The sequence below is a fragment of the Oryzias latipes genome, chromosome 22 (assembly GCF_053564925.1).
Source record: "Oryzias latipes strain Hd-rR chromosome 22, Olatipes_Hd-rR_3.1".
NCBI classification, from domain to species: domain Eukaryota; kingdom Metazoa; phylum Chordata; class Actinopteri; order Beloniformes; family Adrianichthyidae; genus Oryzias; species Oryzias latipes.
In genome coordinates this window covers 1,002,156-1,024,221 of record NC_136258.1, presented here as the reverse complement: position 1 = coordinate 1,024,221, position 22,066 = coordinate 1,002,156, and the positions used below count along the sequence as shown (strand labels likewise).

Here is a 22,066-nt window from a genome sequence, read left to right as displayed (position 1 = left end):
GCAACATGATTGCAGGCAGCTGTGATCAATTAGTGAGGGACCACAGCTAACCTGCCAGAAATGCAAACAAAAGAAACACCACTAGAGGGCAACCATAACATAACCCCCCACACTAAGTCCGGCTTCTAGACGGACGACATGGTTGATCAGGATGGTCCCGATGAAAGCGATCAATTAGATCCGGGTCCAGAACATGACGTCCCGGAACCCACTGTCGATCGGCAGGACCGTACCCCTCCCAATCCACGAGGTATTGGATTCCCCGACCAACCCTTCTAGAGGCGAGAAGACTGCTGATGGTATAGACTGGTCCCCCATCCACAAAACGGGGGGCTGGAGGAGACGGAACAGTGGAGTGGAGGGAACTGACTCTCACAGGTTTCAGCTTGCTCACATGGAAGACCGGGTGGATCCGCAAGCTGCTCGGAAGGTCCAGTTTGACTGCCACAGGGTTGACGATCCGGGTGATGGGGAAAGGACCAATGTACCGGGGATGTAATTTCCGAGCTCCCCCTTTCAACGGCACATCGGATGAAGAAAGCCACACTCTGTCCCCCACCTTGTATTCAGGAGCTGCCGATCTGCGTCGGTTGGCCACTGCAGTAAACCGTTCCTGATTCTGCAGAAGTATGTGACGATATCTGCTCCATGTACGTCGACAACGCCTCACAAAAGCAGCGGGACCCGAGGTTGAAGCCGATTGTTCCTGGTGGGGAAAAAGAGGTGGCTGATAGCCATAGGCAGCTTGAAAAGGGGAAAAACCAGAGGAATCTTGAAGGGTGTTGTGTGAATACTCAGCCCAGGGCAGCTGAGAAGACCAAGTGCTTTGGTTCTTGGCACACATGGCTCGTAAGGTTGTTTCCAAGTCCTGGTTGTAACGCTCTACCTGGCCGTTGGTTTGGGGGTGGAAACCTGAACTTAGGCTGACCTTGATCCCAAGGAGTTTGCAGAATTCTTTCCAGAAGGCGGCAACAAACTGCGGTCCTCGATCAGAAGTAATGTTCTGCGGAAGGCCATGTAAACGAAACACATGCTTGGAGACAATAACAGCCAACTCCTTGGCTGACGGCAACTTCCGCAGAGGCACAGCATGGACCAGTTTGGAGAACCTGTCAATGATGGTGAGGATGACAACATTACCCTTAGAATTGGGTAACCCAGTAATGAAGTCCATAGAGATGTGGGACCAAGGTCTGGAGGGCACAGGTAGAGGTTGTAGGAAACCGGCGGGTGGTTTTCTGGGTACCTTGACGCTGGCACACACAGGACATGAGGATACGAAAGCCCGAATGTCTGAGGACACTGTGGGCCACCAAAACCGCTGGACCACCAGAAACGCAGTCCTTGTGACTCCAGGATGGCAAGCCAACCGGGAGGAGTGCCCCCACTTGAGAACTGCTGGGCGAAGAGAGGGAGGAACAAACAGGCAGTTAGCAGGACATCCAGTAGGAATGGTAGTCACATCAGGGACTGAAGATTTGACCCTGCGCTCCAAGGCCCATCGAGACGCTCCCAGCACTAGATGCGGAGGAACAATAGTGGCAGCTGGCGTAGAACCCTCGGATTCCTCCTCCCGCTGAAATTGGCGTGAAAGAGCGTCCGCCTTGATGTTCTTACTGCCAGGCCGATAGGAGATGGAGAAATTGAATCTGTCAAAAAACAGGGCCCATCTGGCCTGGCGTGGGTTAAGTCTTTTGGCTGCTCGAATGTACTCCAGGTTTTTATGATCTGTCCAAACTAGAAACGGTTGATCAGACCCCTCCAACAGGTGACGCCACTCCTCCAAGGCTAACTTCACAGCTAGCAGCTCTCTGTTCCCTATGTCGTAGTTTCTCTCTGCAGGAGTGAGCTTGCAGGAGAAATACGCGCAGGGATGGACTTTGTTATCAGACGCCCTCTGGGACAAAACAGCCCCCACCCCAGACTCAGACGCATCTACCTCCACAATGAATTGTTTAGAGGTGTCCGGCTGAGTCAGGATAGGGGCTGCAGAGAAACGTCTTTTTAGCCCGTCAAACGCTTTATCAGCTCCCTCATCCCAGACAAAACGTACCTTAGCCGAGGTGAGTCTGTGAAGAGGTGCAGCCACGCCACTGAAACCTCGGATGAAACGCCTGTAAAAATTGGCAAACCCCAGGAAGCGCTGTAACTGCTTTCGTCCAGAAGGAACTGGCCACTCAAGAACAGCCTTAACCTTGGCATTGTCCATCTGAACAGACCCTTGGGTTATCACATGCCCGAGAAACTTAGTCCAAGTAGTGTGGAACTCACATTTCTCTGCCTTGCAATACAGCTGATTCTCGAGGAGGTGTTGTAAAACGGCTCTGACGTGCTGCACGTGGGTGTTAAGGTCTGGGGAAAAAACTAAAATATCGTCAAGGTATACAAACACAAATCTGTTAATCATGTCCTTGAGTATGTCATTAATAAGACACTGAAAAACTGCGGGAGCATTTGTAAGTCCAAAGGGCATAACAAGGTACTCGAAATGTTCACTGGGAGTGTTAAATGCAGTTTTCCATTCATCCCCCTCCCGTATGCGAACCAGATGGTATGCACTCCGCAGGTCTAGTTTAGTGAAGATCTGGGACCCCTTAACCAGATCAAAAGCGGACTGTAACAGAGGGAGGGGGTAAGTGTTCCGGACAGTAATGTTATTCAACCCCCTGTAATCAATGCAAGGTCGTAGTCCTCCATCCTGCTTTCCCACGAAAAAGAACCCAGCCCCTGCTGGAGAGGAGGAGGGACGGATGATTCCAGCCTGAAGACTCTCCTGTAGATACTCCTCCATGGCCTCCCGTTCAGGTAGAGACACAGGGTAGATGTGACCTTTAGGTGGTTGAGTCCCTGGTAGGAGGTCTATTGCACAGTCATAGGGGCGGTGGGGAGGCAGGGACTTGGCGCGAACCTTACTGAATACCACACTCAGGTCATGATATTCAGAAGGAACCATACGTAGGTCTAGAGGTTCAGGAAGCGGTTGCCTATCAACAGAAGATCGTACAGCTGCCGCAACCAAACAATTTAACATGCAAAAGGAACTCCAGGACAATACACGTCCGGAAACCCAGTCAATGTGAGGATTATGTTTACACAACCAAGGAAAACCTAAAATAATCGGGGGCTTCAAAGAGTCCACCACATAAAACCACATGAGTTCATTGTGGTTACCTGAGACAGTCACATTCATATTTACAGTACGTGCAGAAACTCTGTACGTGATTGAGCCATTTATGGCATGAATTAACAACACAGTAGACAGAGGCTCGACAGGAATGGACAGTTTGTTCACCAAGTCTTGTGAAATCAAATTACCATCAGAACCGGAGTCGATCAGGGTCTCGAACTCCTCCCTCGCTCCTGCATGAGCCACTAGGACCTTTAAGGATGGCCGTGATGGTGGGGTAAAGGAGGAAACACGACTCACCAGATCACTCCTATACTCAGGGCGTCCCAAACAGTTCCGGAGGAAATGCCCGGACTTTCCACAGTACAAACAAAGCCCCGCCTCCATACGCCTCCTTCGTTCAGCTGGGGAGAGAGGTCCTGAACGCGGGGGGAATGCAGAAGGGGCACCTGCAGCGTGGGCACCTGCAGCGTGGGCTTCTGCAGCGTGGGCTTCTGCACGTCCTCGCTCCCTCATTCTTCGATCAATGCGAACCGCCAAGTCGATCAGCTTCTCCAGCTCGTCTGGTACCTCCCTCGCCGCCAGCTCGTCTTTGAGTGCGCAGGAGACCCTGAAGAAAAACGTCCACCAGCGCTTCGTCCGACCAGCGGGTGCTGGCGGCCAAAGTCCGGAATTCCACCGCGTAATCCATGACACTACGAGAGTCTTGCTGGAGACGGAGAAGCTCCGCGGCGGCTGTTCGGTGGGGCGTGGTCGGATTGAACACTGAGAGCAGGTGAGAGGAAAAAACTCGAAAAGAGCTGCAAAACTCGGCACGTCTGTCCCACTCTGCCAAACCCCAGCGCTTGGCCCGACCGGTCAGGAAACTCAGAGCAAAAACCACTTTGCTCTGCTCAGAGGGGAACTCACTTGGTCTAAACACAAAATGGAGCCGACAGGAGGACAAAAATGCTTCACAATCCTCAGCTGTCCCATCAAATGGCTCAGGAGATCCCAGCTGGATCTGGTCGGAAGAAGATGGGGAAATGTGCTCTAATGTCGAGAGACGGTCACGGAGTGTCTGTAATCCGACTTTATATCCCTGCAGTTCTTGGTACAGAGCAGCAGAGTCCAGATCTGCAGATGGCTGGGGTAAGTTTCTGTTCTCCATACTTCCCGCTGGGTTTAACATCTTTGGAGCATAATGTTACGGCTGGTCAGAGAGGATAAACCCAGAAGCAGGAAGACTCAAACAAATCCATAAAGTTTTAAGCTTTTACTTGGCCCAAACAAGACCCAAACAGAGAAGATGCTCCAACACAAAACACAGAGAGAACAGAACTTAAATAGGAAGCAACATGATTGCAGGCAGCTGTGATCAATTAGTGAGGGACCACAGCTAACCTGCCAGAAATGCAAACAAAAGAAACACCACTAGAGGGCAACCATAACACTTTTAGCACATTCTTAAACGTGCGTCACATGCCAGGTCTGTCCATAGCATTAGAAATGAAGAAAGTAGATAGAGTGTAGTTTGTGTAGACTTCCTATGTCCACCTGCACACCACGTGCATGCAGCATTTACAAGGGGTTAGTAAGGTGCCAGTACACGCATCTAACTAACGACAAGAGTGTGGTGTAAGGGAAAAACATCACCTGTACGTCATAAGTATGAGGCACTCACATTTGCCTTCAAATAATCTCACAATTCACTTACCACACATATGACAATGGTATGTTCTATTTTCATTACATCCCTCAAGGTCTCTGTACAAGCCTCAAGAGAACTGCAAGACATATCTGCTCTCCCCGTAACCCTTGTTCTATCCTCGGCATTTTACCATTGGGAGTTGGGTCATCTAGACCCACTAGACAGTGCGCTGAACCTTTTTTCTTCAATGATTTGTGATCTTCACTGGTGTCCATGGATTACATGAAATCTTTCCACCTTTATCCACCTTTGTCATGGTAGGGAGAACACATCAATGGAAGGGGGGGGTCATCTAAGATAGCACAAGGGTTAAGATGCAGCCACTCCTCACTACGACCCTCCACCGAAATATGGCAATAATAAATGGCAATAAATACAGACACAGATAAAAGAGCAATTCTCCTAAAAGAAAGATTTGCAGTTTTGGAATTAAAGTAACCAAGTCTTAAAATGTGGAGCAAAAAAAAGGCAAAATTAATGGTTTTATTTAAAAAAAAAATACAGACTTACAAAGACCTATTTATTAAACTAGCATCACTTTAGGAAGGTCTTTAGCATCGTCATGGCAGCCATTATTCCTACCCTTGTTAATTCACAATTTAATAAAGGGAGACACCCATTAATGTGGGTGGAAGAGCAGTAAAAACTGCTTTCCTGTTTTTATGTCCTGTGTTCAAGGCCAGACAGAAAGGTGCCTGAACCGTCTGGAGGGGTTGGGAGGTGAACTCTTTTACAGTCAAGCCAAGACGAACTTACTTGTAATAATCAACATCACCTCCAAGGATTAATCACCCAATTAACCTCAGAGGTGAACTTGACTAATCATTTGCCACAAAAAGCGTGAACAGATGAAGCTACTGTCATGTGGTTAACTGTGGATAATTGCAATTAGTTTTGCAAATTTCACACAATTCTAACACCTGTTATTTATAACACCAACTGTTATGAGAATCTTTAAAATGATTCTGGTCAGATTCTTGTATACATGCATATGACAGTTAAACTTTAAATACATACTGTACTTTTTTGTTGTTCTGTGCATGCTTTGTTTATGCATTTACTACAGACATTCCTAAAGATTCTTATTGAATGTTGTCTGTGGGGCTGGATTAGGTAACCGGCAGCTTTCTAACAGCCATAGCAATTACAGCTGTTTCTGCTAAAATGCACGTGATGTGTTATTACAGCACAACACACTTGCTAATGGAATTCATTTAGCGTGTTACAGATTGGCTGCTCTGTTGTAAGGTAGTACATTAAAGGTACTCCAGGGGCAAGGCTACAGGGGGGCAAGAGTGGGGACCTGCCCCCCCCCACACACACACACACACACACTTGCCAAACCAATTTTTTAGTCAATATTGGTATTGTTATTGACAAAGATAAAGGGTGTACTTAGACTGGGAAAAGCGTTTGTTCTTGTCCCAGTATACTTAATTTGGTCTGGATTGAGCTCGGAACATACTCAGACTGTCGTCAAGTGGCCTTTACTGATCTGAAGCCAAGCTGGTAAACAAAACAACGTGAATAAAAAATCTCTCCGCTCATTGTTCAGGAATTATGAGTGCGGAGCAAAGCGACTAGAGAGAGAAATTATAGAGCGCTATTCAGTCCCACCAATTCTAAATGCCTGTATCAACATCAGGCACAACACTTTTTACTGCTGCTTTGATCTGGTACAGGAATGCAGCAGGGTGGTTACTATGTTTGTGACATATAGATTCTGGGGAAAACAGTGAGAAGCTATGTGTATTACGTTTTAGGATGACGTCACAGCAGCGCGTGCTGCGTGATGAGACACAAAAAAGCGTGTAATACACATTTTATAAACGTTGCCACAAGTAGGGAGTTGAACCCTTTTTTCCTCTTTGATAACACGATAATTGCTGCTTTACATGTATCTGTGGCTCATCAGTTGCTACATTCTGACTGTGTTTAGATCACGTGACCACCGGCTACAGTGGCCATTTTGGTCCAAATGTTCCGCTCCAGGGATGAATTGTATTTAGGTTGAGGTATCTAAGAGCAAACCAAAGCTCAGTCCAATCGGAAACTTACCAAGATCACCTCAAAAGATGGGTTCCAGAGTGGTTCCTGGTCCCAGACTAGGATTTGCTTGGGTATATTCAGACTGAAAATTAGTTCTGGATTATCGTGGGAAACAAACTCTAGTTCACTTTAAGTGAACCGAATGTGTCCAGTCAGAATCCACAAATGCTCAAAGAAGCATTCAAAAAATAAAAAAGTTTGAAATACATCTTTTTGATCCTTTCATTTGTTATGGCCTTCCACTCTGCTGTTCTCATTTGCCATCCTTCTAAAGTCTTCTGCCCCCCCTACCACGCCCCATAAAAATGTTCTAGCTTGGCCAGTGGTCTTGGCCATATGTTTGTGTTGGCTTTAAAATCTTTTTTTTGGAAGAAAGAAAGTGTGTTTTCTATAAAACGTAATTATTTTTCTGCGTCAACGGTACTGAAACAAGGCAGTTGTTTGAAATTTCAACTAGAATGTCCGGAAAAAAAATGACTCACCAGAAGCAATTCCCTCTGTTTTTTCATTTTGGCATTAAAAATTATGTGATTCTTTTAGCTCTTTTTAAAAACGGCTCTTATTCACAGGTTCTGGCTGCAGTTCAGTGCAGATGAAGGGCCCGGACCAGGTTCAGCCATCGCTCTGGACAACATCTCTTTCAGTATGAACTGTTTCTTGACATGTGAGTACTACAACCAAAAGTATTAATTTCTTTTTTGAGAGTATTTCAGTCTTACCAACAAGACCTAGCTTGTGTTTGGGGAAGTTCCTTCACAGATTGCTCGTTTGACTGTCTGTGACAAAACCTGCAAAGCTGTAATGAGAACAAACACATTCAAAGTGACCCAGAGTAATTCAATTTGTTAATCGATACAGATTCATGCCATGGCAGCTTTGTGCACCTTGGAAATCCATCAATACTTGGCTTCTTGTGATATTTTTGTTTTTCATTGCCTCCTATGTTTTATTGTCACCTCATCTTGGAAGCCTAAAAATGTTCATGCCCAGCTGAAAGCTGTGTGATGCTGTGAGACCTCCTTTGGTGGAGTGCTTACAGCGTCCAAGGCCTCGAAAACAATCCCAAGCGCAAAAACTTTTTTCAATAAGTGCAAGTTTTTTTCAAAACTGTCCTGTTTTCCATTAGTCAAATTTATTAGTGCAAATCTAATTTGCTCAATTTCATAGTCAATGGGAAAGCAGCTAGAGTGTAGTTTGTGTGGACCTTCTACAGGCGTCCTCAGGCACTTGTGTATCACATCCCATGCATGCAGCATTTGTGCATAGTCAGTAAGTAAAGTAAGTACACGTACCTCAATAATGACTAGACCATGGCTTATAGGCACTGTAAGACAGCTTCATAAGTGCGTTTAACTTAGATTAGCCTTTCAAACACACTTGATACACATGAAGATGTGTATCAAGTGCTCATCCTATGGGCCCATAGGATGAACGGTCAAGCTTTGTGTAACCTCTTCAGATATTTTTGTGTTATAACTGAGATGCTTTATCTGTATAAAAACAGGAGTGAAATGACAAGAATGAGAGTAAAAGGTTAGGAGTTCAGTGCTTTTCCACCCCCCACCTCCATGTCTGCCTGTCTGAGAAAACCTGAGAGGACTGGGTCAGGAATAATCCAAATTGAGCATCTCTGGATCTGAAACAAAGAATTCTGTTAAACAGGCACTTATGTGAAACATCTTTCTGTGGATGCAAATCCAACTAGGACCTTTTTTGAGGTGATCGTTTTGGTAGCTTTGTCGAGTATTTAGCTGAGCCTTTTTCTGTGTTGTTAAAAAAAGGACCTTTCCACTGATGCTGGGTAACGCTCCCCCTTTGCTAGACCAAATGAACTTCATCTTCATAATATGACAAATAATTAATCCTGTGTCATATCGTAAGGGATATCTTTGGGATTATTGGGAACAACTACAGTTTCAGCATCATTACTGACTCAGGACATTTTTCTTTTTTGAGAAAAATCTGTGCTCTAGTTTGTTTTATGCTCTCCTGAGCAACGGTGAAGGATTGTTTGTTCCCTTTCCAGAAGAAAAGTTCTGCATCTATACCAGCTGTCTGTTACTCAGAGTCTCACCTTTGATGATCTATCAGCCCGGACGGTCGATGGGAGAGAAGCTGTAGCTCTAAGAGATGTAATTTACAAGAGTGATTGCTCTGACTGATTAGCCTGATGGATTTGGAAGCTGTATGATACTGGCCCATAATGTGCTTTGCTGGGAAAACATACCACAAGCACATTATGCACAGGATCAGTCATCCGTAGCCTCTTCCCTGCTCCTCTCTTGGCTAAAGAATAATTTGTAGTTTGACAAATGCATGAGTTTGATGATGCATCTGTTGTCCTTCAGGTGTTGGACCCGGCTGTCAGTTTTAGTATTTCATTTTCATCCAGCATCATTAAATTAGTTTATTGGTTTCCGCAGCACAGAAAGTTCCTCCTTCTCTCCAGCATGTGCCATCATTTCTTTTCACACTCTCTGAGCTGCATTAAGAGCAGCACCGGCTGCCTGCACACAGACTGCCAAGCATCAGAATATGTGCACCTTTTCACTAGAACTGCTCTTGACATGAGTGATGAGTTGGTTTGACACTTTTTGTCGCAACTGAATAAAATTGTTATTCATTTTAGAATATATTTTATTTGAACTTAGTTCATGTATGCAGGTGCAGACTTCGGTTGCTCACTGTATTTGTGCTTCCTAACATGTATTAGAGGTCCACTCACAATAATACTACCTCACCAATTATCCCTTGCACTTGATAGTTTTGAGAATCATAAACAAAATATGAAACAAGTGCAAAAATTCAGATCCATACATGTAACTCTATACAACCTTTCATATTATATTTGCTATTTGTGCATTTCCCTAAGTCATTAATATGATCTAAACGTTCCTTAAAAACCCGTTGGATATCACCTGATCATGCTGTTCATCATCGTTTCACTGGGGGCAGTAGAAAGGCTTTTCCTGATCTTTTCAAAAAGGTTGCATCCATGTTATTGCATGGTTTTGTTATATAAAAGGAAAGCATTTCTGCCGATCACTGCTTGCTCAGCGGAGAAAGTGGATGTGTTTTGGGCTGGTGATGGGTCGTGCTCTGAGCATGTTTGCTCACTATGCCGGCAGCCAGGCGGCTGACTAGCTGGCAGACAGAGAGCCGCTATATATTTTTCTTATTTTCATTGAAACAATAACAAAATAATCTTCTAGTTTGATTCTTATTTTTATTTTTCCCCTCTCAAACTAATGTGGTTAGACACTCAAGTAACAACAGAAAGCAGCTTAATTGCAGCAGGACTGAAGCTCACTATACCGGGAGAGTCTGAATAATTTCATGAAGTCAGACATGGAGACATGATTACTGATGCTTTTGTAGAGCTTTTTAAAATAAATAAATCCGATCTCTAAACATTATCCATCCCTTCCATGCTTTGGAATGAGATATACACAAGCAGACAATTTATCTGCTGTCAATCAAAGTATTATTCACATTTGGGTTTTTGAATGACTTTCGCGTGAGTTGTTCATTCATTTTTTTTTCTTAACCGTTTATTCCCTTTCGGGGTCACGGGGTTGCCGGAGCCTATCCCGGCCACTTGGGCGTAGGCAAGGGATACCCTGGACTCGCGTGAGTTGGTTTATGTTTATTTGCATAGTTATGATCTAATGGAAACATTGTAATTGCTTAAATGAGAATTGCGATAAGGTTTTGCCTATATGTGTAATGATGGTGGCTCCACTGCCGAACATTGGCGCCAAATTTTAACCACCAGAGGCAGGGTGGGGTTCACTGTCTTGCCCAAGGAAGCCTCAACATGGGAGGGCAATCTTCCGATCAGAGGTCGACCGCTCTACCTCTGCACCACGGCCGCCCCCATGGCTTGTGCATGTTTCTTGTCAACCTATAAAACTTGTACAGCTTCATCTCTGTCCCCTTCATGTTGGAGATGCCTGTATTAGGAGCTTTATTATAAAGTTAGTTGCTTGTTCTTTTTGCTAAGTTTAGCAAATTTGGCTTTGCTTCCTTTCATGCTTTTTATGCTATCTTAGCACATTCTGTTAACATAAATAGTTTAAGGCACTATAGCATTATCTGATGGGAATATCTTACAGTCATAGTGGGTTAAAGTAGAATAACTCTATAAAACTTAAATGAACCTGCAATTAAGATGACAAAACTAACCTCCAGCTTTGTGGTAAATGTTTGCGTGCTTCTTGCCAGCCAGAGCCAACCCTAACACTTTTTGTTTACAGAAACTGAAATACGCACTCGCCAGATCCATGCGCTGACTCAGCCAATAAAGTTGCATTTTCTGTTTGGCTGAATACGAGCTGTCTTAGCAAGAGTGGTTTTTGAACCATAAATGACTGAGACACAAAACAAAAGCATCAAAGATTTCCTCAAGGATTGAATCTTTTTTGAACTATTTTGAAAGGGAAAGATGCAAATTGTTTTGGGGTTTTACAAAAAAAAAAAAAAAAATCAATCAAACACTATCAAAGACACCCAAGGCCAAGGAAGTGTCCTGCAGACCTCTGGATAAATGTAGACAAATACATCCATGTTCCTATGTGTTTTCCTCGTCTGAGCTGACATCTGGCTCCTAACTTTACAGATGGATAGCTCTGATATTGCTCGCCATTTTTGTTGCATTTGTAATGTTAGGTTGTAGGTTCGCGGGAAAAAGGGTAAACAAAGGGATGATGGGAAATGAGGGCAGGCTTACTCCATGTAAACAGTTCTGCCCACAACTCAGAGGTGAATTTCTAATGAACCCTGTTGGCTCTGCAGAAACTATGTCCTAGAAAATGACAGTTTATTTTTATTTCTTTTTTCATTTTGGCTTAAGACACCATCATCATAAGTAAAAGGCCACTGGGGACACTTTTACAATAGACCAAAAGATGATGTGAGTGATACTTTAAAGCAGGGGATCTCAACGTTTTGTAGCGGAGGGCCAAATTAAGAACTCGACATTAGACTGGGGACCATTTTTAGTGAAAAGAAAATGGAAAAAACAGAAAAAGTTGTTTTTTAAAAACTTTAATGACCAAGTGTCATTTGTACAGTTAACCAGGCTCTCTAGATGTTTTCACAGTTGCTGTCGAGGTTGCTGTCCTGATCTTCTACTCGTCTAGTAATTGTATAATTTGATAGACTTATTTGCTCTAGACCAGGGGTCTCAAAGATGATATTTTGCGGCCCCCGCCGTAATATGAAAGTTTAATGTTTATGCGGCCCACCAGTCTGTATGACTGACACTTTTTCATTGTCGTGCGCAGAGCTGACGAACCAACCAATCACAGTGGGGTATATGACTCTTGGGGGCGTGGCATTGACTGGGCTTGAAAGCAGGAGAGCATTTAACGCAGGCAGGAGACCTGACAGCCCCCTCCCCGGACCACATAAAGGAGTTCCTTACTTTCCTCATTAGAATGTATCTTTTCGTTCGTAATTTTCTAAATCCATGCAGTCCGTGCTGAACTTGTTTCTGGGTCGCATGGACCCGGAGGAGGGTTAAGGTTATGGCTACGGTCAGGTGCGGGTGGTGTATAACCCCCGACCAAACGGCTCTCATGCACGGCTGTTACGGCAGCACACCGCTCCCGCGGGAGGTGGGCCGGCCGAGGAGAATAAATGTCCCTCACCTAAATGCGTGACAGTTAAGGGAGATTTAACATTAAACACGTGCGAGCAAAAACAACAAGATTTAGTCTGAGACGCACTGAAAATACGTGGGGAAAATGCAATGATAGACATGTTTGAGGTGAACCAGCGCCTGGATCGTTAGCGAGACCAGGCGGGGGGGGTGAAGGCGAATCTGCAGCGAGACTGAAGAACAGGAATTTGGAGTTGTCCTTAACATTCAATTTAGTTTTAATGTGCCTCTCCCCCTTAGTATGATCTGTTATTATATCTTTTATATTGATTTTAATGTTTTGTGATGTATGTAGATTTTTTTAATCAATTGTTATTTTAAATTATTTTAATTGATCACTTATCTACAAAAACCATCAGGACACATGTCCCATAATGCATTATTTTGTAGTCATATGGGCAGCAGTCAGTGCAGTACTAAATTTCCAGCTGCGTTCGCTCAGGTTGGGGCCTTGCTCCGCCCCTTTCCTCGTGATATTTTTGTGAAGATTGACAGGTGATGTTGGAGCAAAAACATACGTCTCACACCAGGTGATCTGTGCAGCGATCTCAAACACGCTGATTGTGCATCTTGGCTGCACATATTTGGTGTCACCAACATACATTTCCATCCATTTTTTTAGCTTTTCTCTGATCTCAGTTATCAGTAACGATTGTTCTGATCTCCAGTGAACAGCGCCTGTTAGTTTATGAACCAGTTTGAATTCAGTAGAAAAATATAGGAGTGGCTGACCGGCTGCTCTGCAATAACTTGTGACCAGGGTTCAAATGTGCAAAAAGCATAAGAAAGAAAATCCAAAAATGGTTTCTGAATTTTGTTTCTCCTTAACTGATTTGTGGTTTAAAGAGTTTAAATTAAACACCAACTCAAAATTGGGAGCACATCCTCTATGATTTCAATAAGTCCAAGTCCAGTCCAGATTTCCTGACAATCATCTTCATCCACACTGAGGCTCTCAGCTGTTTGGGAGGAAGTGCTGCCAAGTGTCCATCAGTGAGAAGAAGACAAGAGAAGCCGTGTTCAGAAGAACCATTGATGGATTTACAGAACTGTAGAATTTAAGTCTTCTTTAGTGTTTGATAGTTATGATTCAACAGTGTTAACTGAACTGTGTTAATAAGGATGTTTAAATTAGAAAATAGCAGATATAGAAGACTAATTAAACAGAAATGTATTACTAATTTATTTACTAGTTTTTACTAATTTATTTTATTGAATGAGAGTTTTATAAGTAAATTTTGTACAGAAAACAGTTAATAATAGAGTATAGTTAATATAGTATGTGTTCCATACAAATTTATTGGCTCTCAGACACTCACAAGTTGCGTGTGTGCGTTGAAGTTGAGGCCCTCCCTCAGTTAGACCCTGCCTTCTGTGGCCCCCAGGTAAATTGAGTTTGAGACCCCTGCTCTAGACAAACAATGTCAGCTACTTTCAGCATACATACTTTTTACAAACTCCCCGTCACTTAAGGGTTTGCTATCCTGGGCCATTTCCAAAGCCACATCGTAGCTATTAGCTTCTGTGACAGCTTCACTGGATTTAGCCATTTTTGTAAACATCTGGTGTGCAGCACAGCCTCTTTGTTGTTGTTAGAGTTTATTGTTTCGCTGCTTGCTGGTAAATGTGTCATAGTTTTTAAGACTTGTAACAAAGTGATGATTTATATTGAATTCTTTGAGCATTGCATTTACCTGCTTGCAAATCAGGTAGATGACTTTAGCTCATGAGGTACGACAAAGTAACCATTTGTCCACTTAGCCAGAAAGCGCCTTTTCTTCTCGCCAGCACAACGTTTTTCCTCAAGGGAACCTGCTCTGGCTCTTCTGAGGGCCACAAAAAATCTTCCCACGGGCCGCCAATGGCCACCGGGCCGCACTTTGAGAAGCCCTACTTTAAAGGGTTTAGCTGTGTGTGGGTGGTGTAGATAACTTTGGCTGTGCTCCTTGGATATTTTATCTACTCATGTTATGCCAATTGGTGGGTTTCTCTGACCTGCATCACATCCGCAGCAGTGGCTCTCTGTCTGCACGGTGAACGTTTCAAACCATACGACGTGACCGCGCCACAGAATGGAAATTAAACCTTGGCTATGACAATTACAGCGTAAATTCTTATTTCGCACCGCGCTCATGGTGTTCAGTTGGGAAGACCATACGATTTGGAAACGTTCAGTGCAGAGACAAAGAGGTGCTGTCGACACCGCAGATTTTCTGGATTATCTCTCTACAGCTCACTAATGACAGCTGCACACATTTCTTACACTCTCTACCTGCAAACGACAACATCGCACACACTTTGACCTGTGATCCTGTGCTACCGCTACCATGACGCTGCACTGGTTCCCCATGAGGCTGTGCCACCCCCCACCACCGTGACCCTGCCCCACCCCCATGTGAATCTGTCCTGCCCCCCATGAGTCTTTCCTTCCCTGCTGTGTTTAGACCTAAAACAGAGTGTTAGTTCACATAGGTAGGATTATCTGATAAAGTTGGACATTTACATAGATATATCTTTCGTTTTGTGCTACAGGTAGGAAAATCTCACAAGGTAGGGCAGATTGTCACACGCACACGCGCTCTGTGACCTACCGTAAATCTCTAACCATTAACACAATCAATGTGAATCCGCTGATTCTGACGTGGAGAAAAGCAGCTTTTCATGTCAGCTTTGCACCAGTAGGCAACACATTACTAATATGCATTTGTTTAAATGTAAGTGCAAAGCTGCTTTACTCCTCTTAGGAATCTCCTGGAATTTCTTTAATTGCCTACATGGTTTAGAGTTACGATAGTGGAAAGAATGTAAACACAGGAGGTAAAGATAAAGGGTAAAGAGGAGGAAAGCATGGCATGAAACAGAACCTGTAACAGGCACACACAAAAACAACTGTGCCAAGTGAAATTCTAATTAAATGTATTTAACTTGTAAAACTGATCTATGTAACTTGCTATTTTTTTATACGACAACTTTTTTTGTGTTCATTGAGCTGGTAATAATCACAATCATGGTGCTTCACTTTGGTTTGGACATCTTTGGAACTCTTTTTGTGGCGCTTTTTTTCAGTAAAAGGTGAAAAGGTCATAAATTCCAGCTTTAACCAGCTTTAGGTAGCGTAACCAAATCCAGGAATATAAAACACTATTTATTTCCCTCCTGCGCAAAGACCAAGCTTGGCGAAATGAAATGTCTTTTGTGTGGATTCTGCTTGAGTCTGTGGGTGGGTGGAAACAAGGTGCCCCCCGCCATTGACCTCTGATGGGCTTCAGGTAACTTGCAGGGTCCAGCTAATGAACAGTGACAGGCACGGCGGTTGTTGCCCTGCTCTGTGCATCAGGCTGCTCTGTGGTGGACCTCAGCGAGTCCTTGTTGGTGCTGCAGTGGCATACCAATGCCGCATCTGCCAGCATGTGCTGCCCTCTGAATAACAATGCAGGCAGCTTTATCAACAGCTCTGTTTAAGATTTTTTTTGAAATTGCTTAACTTGTTTGGTACTCACAACACAGTTTAGCTCCAGAGAGAGATAGTGTGGAGTACTTTTTGTGTCCAATCACTGTGGTCACTCTTACGCTGTATGTGATCCATCAAATCTGCCCATATACTTTTTTTTGTATCAAAGCTCCACAAGGGGAGTCCTACACAATCATATTTATCCATGGATTACAAAGCTATGGAATGAGCTATCGATTGTTCTTGCTGGCAGATTTTAGGAAAGCTGTGCTGAGGTCTTCCAAGCTTCAAAGGCAAAATTAAATGAGATTTCATTCCTCATAACAGCCCAGACCTACAGAGGCCCAGAAGTGCGAGTCACATCAACAAATCGCTTAATGCAAAACCATATTAAAGATCACAAAAACAGTGGGGGGGTTCATATTACACCTGAGCCGGGGGTGTTCGTGTCCCTGGGGGGTGGGTCCTGGTCCTTGCCCCTGGGCGCTGGGCCCCGCCAAACTTCCAACATGGCCGAGCCTGGTCGGGCCATATTTATAACATCCCTTGTGGGCCGCCCTTTTTTCCCCGGGGTTCCCCCCTCCTGGGCGGGGGCGGCGGGCCCCTGCCTTGCTCCTACCTGGACCAACCGTGGGCCGGGTGGGTGGCTGCCTGGAGTGCGGAGCGGGTCTCCCTTGGGGGGTCCTGGCTCGTACCTGGGGTCGGGGCGGGGGGATGCCCGGAACTCCTGGGTGGTGGTGGGGTGCTCGTCTGGGGCTGTGGGCGTCCCTCTCCGGTGGGGCCCTGCGTTGGGCTCTTCCGGCGCGGCGGGGGGCTGCTTTCCTGGCTGGGCTGGGGCGGCGCTCTCTTTCCCTCTGCGCCTCCCTGCTCTCTGGCTCTGGGGGCCTCGCGGCGGTCCGGCTGGCCCTGGCCTGGGTGGCGGTCTTGGTCGCCCGGGGGGCGGTTGTTCCCTGCCTGTTCCCGTGTGGCGTTGGGGGAATTCCGGCTGCCGCTGCTGCTGCGGCGGGGGTATGGGTGTGGGGGTGGCTGGGCGCTCCTCCTCCTTCTTTTCACATTCCACCATCCATTTTAGAAGAACATAAACACTCACCTGAGCACAGGTGTTAGCTCACCTTTGCACTAATAGTTTGCATGATTGAATGAATGAAAGATTTCACACTAGTTGGTTTAAAGGCATAGGTATGCGTTCGTGAACACTATCTGTTTTGTGTGCATGTTGACATGTGGACATTTTTGCGGCTAGCAGGTGTGTTGATAATATTTGAGTGTGTGTGAACAGGCCCCGCCCTTTTTGTACTACATTTGAACCGTACCGTAACGATAAACAACCAGTAAACCTGTCTGCTCTATGCTGCTTCATGGTCTTACCCCCCTTCCCCTCCTATTATCACCCTCCTACCCCCCCCTCTCTCTAACGTCCCTCTCTCTTCTTCCCCTCTTTCCTTTTCCGTCCGGTCCAACACCAAAGATTTTCAAACATGATTGAAATTAATAAATTTTGGCCTCAATTACAAAAGGGGTTTATTCAGATATACCTTTGGTTTGTCTGAAGATGAATAACCCCTCTTGTTAAAATAAAATATGTCCAACACAAGAGGCCCTCAGCTCTCATCTGTTTGCCTAGCTGTTGGACAGGACAAGTTAAAAAAAAAAAGAAAAGAAAAAAAAAGATCACAAAAACACATTTTAAAAAAACAAATTTTTAAAAAATACATTACATTTTAGAATTGAAAACAAAATTCAAGAAACCACAACACAATTCAAAAAAATGATAAAAAGTAGACAGGAAACATTTTGGAACACAAAAGTAATTGCACATATCAAAATGAAATAGCAAAATAAATAAAAAACAAATACAAAACCAGAAAAGGTAGGCACTATGGGTCATTTTTGGATGATGTTTTTGACGTTTGAGTTTTTTCAAATGTGTCTTGAATGTCTGATACTAATAAAACTGTTATAGTTAGTACAGAGCGTATGCAGAATCACTTCACGCCAAATAACTTTCGATTAAAATGATGGGCAAACGTCATCTAACCATGATGTCCAATAGTGCCTACCTTTTTATCTTTTCATTTTTTCTTTTCTTTTTTCTGGAAACCAGAAAAAATCAAACATGATCATCTATCAGTGTCGTCCCATAGTACACATAGTAGTGGTTTCGTTATTAAGGTTTGGGTTTTTGCTATTTAGTTTTGATATGTGGACTTTTTTGTTTTTTAAACTTCACCTTTTTATTTTGTTTCATTTTTTGGAATTGTGATTTGGTTCCTGGAATTTTGTTTTGATTTCAAAAATGTAATGTTGTTTCTGTTAATTATTTGTTTTGCACTTCAAGGCCAGCATGCATACTAATAAATAAATAAAATCACATTTTCATTACCCATCTTTGTTAAAGATAAATGTTCCCACAGGAACAGGTGAAGATCCAACCCATCCTCATAGTTGGTTAATTTGCATGAACCATTTTTTTTTTTAGCCCAAATAGAAAACAGCAATGCTCTGGTTTCTAAAGCTCTCAGCTGTCTGGGGAGCCCCCTGCCATATTGCCACAAATGGTGAGACTTCAGCCGGAGGTGACAGGGGAGCCGGCATGGAGGAGTAGGAGGGCTGCTGTGCAAAAATGATCACAGCGATAAAGATGAAAAGTCTTGTTTTTGTCCCCTGATATTGTCACAAAGATGGCGCGGAAAGCTGCCATGATTTGTTATCACTAAGGAGGTAAATGGCACTTTCTAAGCGACTCATCGCCTCGGTGCAATTAGAGAGCTTGAAGTTGCTACACACCAAGCTTATGAGAAACCAGAACCTGCCTAGTAAACAGAACCTGCTCATCAAAACAATATTTCTGGAACCTGCAAATGTTTACTCCAGTACTATCTGATTAAAAATGTAAAGGACAAGAAAGAAAAATAAACTTATAAACCTTTAAATCATTCTTGCTGCTGTTTGCCATATGGGGCGGATCTGTAGGGAATAACATGCAGCTGTAGTGCAAATAAACTGTATGCTCCAAACAACCACAAAGCCTTTTTTTTGTGTGTGTGTGAAATTCAAATAGACGCCTCAAACCATGTAATAGTTCTCTCAATGGGCCATGTCATTTGCATAGTAGAGATAGGTCAGGGAAATAGAGATCCTCATTTATAGATGATTGTTTGCATTCCTCAAGAACTAACTGCACTCTGCCCTTTAATGTTAATGACAGACTGGGTCTGAAGCTGACCATACATGTAGAAGTCTCAGGCACGGCTGAACTCTGTGCTACAACCACTTTGCTTGATAACTAGCACTGCTATTTCTGTGAACACGGTGGGAAATGTTTTTAGACTTTTTCCTAAATTGTATTGCACGTCTGTCCTGCTTTTACTGTTATAAACTAGCAGCAGAGTTACTGTCAGCTTTTCATAGAAGCTGCAACAAGACATTCATTTTCTACATAGTCCCACTCCAATCATCTTTTGATCTATTTCAAAGCGTTCCCAGTGGTCTCTTAATTATGATTATGTCGATTTTAGCCAATATTGAAAAATTTGTGTTTTCTAGAAAGTAGTTTCTGGAGAGCGACAGTAGTTTAATAGAAGTTCACCTCAGAGTTGTGAGCCCAACCCCACTCACCATAACGCATCTGTTTATACCCTCTCCCCTCACAACCCCGATCTAATATTACCGGTGCAACAAAAATGGTGAGTAATATTGGAGCTATCCAGCCATAGTACTTTTGAGCCAGATGCCAAAATGAAGATGTACAGTGGGGCAAAAAATAATAATAATAATAATAATAATAATGGATTGGATTTATCAGCGCCTTTCAAGACACCCAAAGCGCTTACATTGTGTCCATTATTCAGTCACTCCTCATTCATTCTTGGTGATGGTAAACTATGGTTGTAGCCACAGCTGCCCTGGGGCAGACTGACAGAGGCTTGGCTGCCAGTTCGCGCCTACGGCTGCTCTGACCATCACCGGGATCATTCATGCGCATTCACACACCAGTGGAGCCACACTGGAGGCAAGGAGGGTGAAGTGTCTTGCCCAAGGACACAACGACAGTTGGCTGGTGGGAGCGGGGATCGAACCGCCAACCCTTCGATCATTGGACGACCCGCTCAACCACCTGAGCCACTAAAAAGTATTTAGTCAGCCACCAATTGTGCAAGTTCACTAACTTAAAAGATGAAAGATGCCTGTGTTTTTCATCACAGTTTACTTCAACTATGAGAGACAAAGGGAGAAAAAAGATCCATAAAATCACATTGTGAGATTTTTGAAGAATTTAAATGTAAATCATAGTGGAAAAAGGTGTTTGGTCAATAACAAAAGCTTAACTCAATACTTTGTTATACACCCTTTGTTGGCAATGAGAGCAGTCAAACATTTTCTGTAAGTTTTCACAAACTGTTGCTGGTATTTTGGTCCATTCTTCCATGCAGATCTCCTCTAGAGCAGTGATGCTTTAGGGCTGTTGCTGGGCAACGCGGACTTTCAACTCCCTCCTAAGATTTTCTATGGGGTTGAGCTCTGGAGACTGGCTAGGCCACTCCAGGACCTTTAAATACTTCTTACGGAGCCACTCCTTTGTTACCCAGGCAATGTGTTTGGGATTGTTGTCGTGCTAAAAGATCCAGCCATGTTTAATCTTCAATGCAATTGCCGATGGAAGCTTTTCACTCAAAATCTGACGATACGTGGCCCCATTCATTCTTTCCTTTACACAGGTCAGTCATTCTTTTCTCTTTGCTGAAAAACAGCCCAAAGCATGATATTTCCGTCCCCATGCTTTACAATAGGTTCTTTGGACGCAAATGAGTAGAGTTCTAACCAAAAAGTTCTATTTTGGTTTCATCTGACCACGGACTGCGCAGCATTTCAAGCCTCTGCTTGGGGAGACAGTTCTACCAGGAGACATGGTTCTCGGCAGCTCGCTCACGCGGGAGCAGCCGGCCGGTTCTGTTCACACTCCAAAGCCTCCTCTGGAGCGCCACACTGTCTATGCATGACGCACAGCCAAAGCAGTAGTGAGCCACGATTGGAATGAACTGTTTACATGATCGGATCAAAAATCGGCATAACTCATCTACCTCGATCAGAAAGAAATTTTGATCCGAATGAGACTGATCGGGGCAGAGTATTCCGAACAGCCTGTTTACATGACGCATTTTTCTTCCAATCAGGCGTTCATTCCGGTTACTTTTTAATGAAAATTATACTTTTCGAGCTGTAAAAGGAGACACGGCTGCGAGGCGGCTGCCAAGGGGCCGTCAACAAAGTGCAAGCTTCGTTAAAACAACTTTCTGTAAAAATCAATAATCTCTCCAAAATGGATAAATGTCTACATTTATATGAGCCTGTAGTGAAGGCTCGTCAGCATATTCATGCTACAATCAATATTTTGTGAGAAAATCAATCTTAATTTTTTATTTATTTATTTTATTTATTTTTTCTTTAGAAATGCATTTGTAGTTCACTCTCTGTGTTAATACAAAGTTATTGAGATACTTGCTGTCACATTTGAGCGTTTGTCAGAAGAGGTATTGAGGCCGGAAGTCAGCATTTTATTTTACAAGTTCTCAAATCAAATCTACAAGCTCGTCCATTTTGAAAAATGATTACACACACACACAAGCCCCTCCCAATCCATGAAAATGAGCAGGTTTCCACGAGCTGACGTAGACCAGTGAGAGCAGGCCCTTCCAGGAAGGGCAAAACACAGACACGCTGCACATGCTGCCGAGGCAGACTCTAGGTTGATGTTATGAGTCGTCTTACTTTCGGGTAGGAAAACAACTCATTTTTAATTAAACATTTGTTTTTTTCTGTGCCAGAGGTAACATACTATCATATGCATGGATGTTATTTACTATAAAAGGCTTAAGAATGGCATGGCATAGGCTCTTTAAGAAACTAGCCGTCTCTTCGTAAATAGCCTCACGGATGGACGTTAAAGTAAATGCAAATGTCCGACATCGCTTGATCAAATGTAATTAGAGAGCTTCTTCTACACAAAATGGCTGTGGTCAAAGGTGAAAACTGCTCAATGCTTTTTATGTTTATATTTCCTTCAGACATTGATTAAACATTTGCATT

At 43.8% G+C, this 22,066-nt stretch overlaps 1 protein-coding gene across 3 annotated transcripts in view; it reads left to right on the top strand.

The window, feature by feature from the left end:
• The window catches only part of alk (ALK receptor tyrosine kinase), a 705,488-nt gene that overhangs the window by 578,246 nt on the left and 105,176 nt on the right, over positions 1-22,066 (top strand). For all 3 annotated transcript variants that reach the window (XM_023951462.2, XM_023951461.2, XM_078940523.1), the window contains exon 10: positions 7,436-7,530. In XM_023951462.2, coding sequence (XP_023807230.1) covers positions 7,436-7,530 — 95 coding nt within the window. The remainder of the gene's footprint in view (positions 1-7,435; positions 7,531-22,066) is intronic.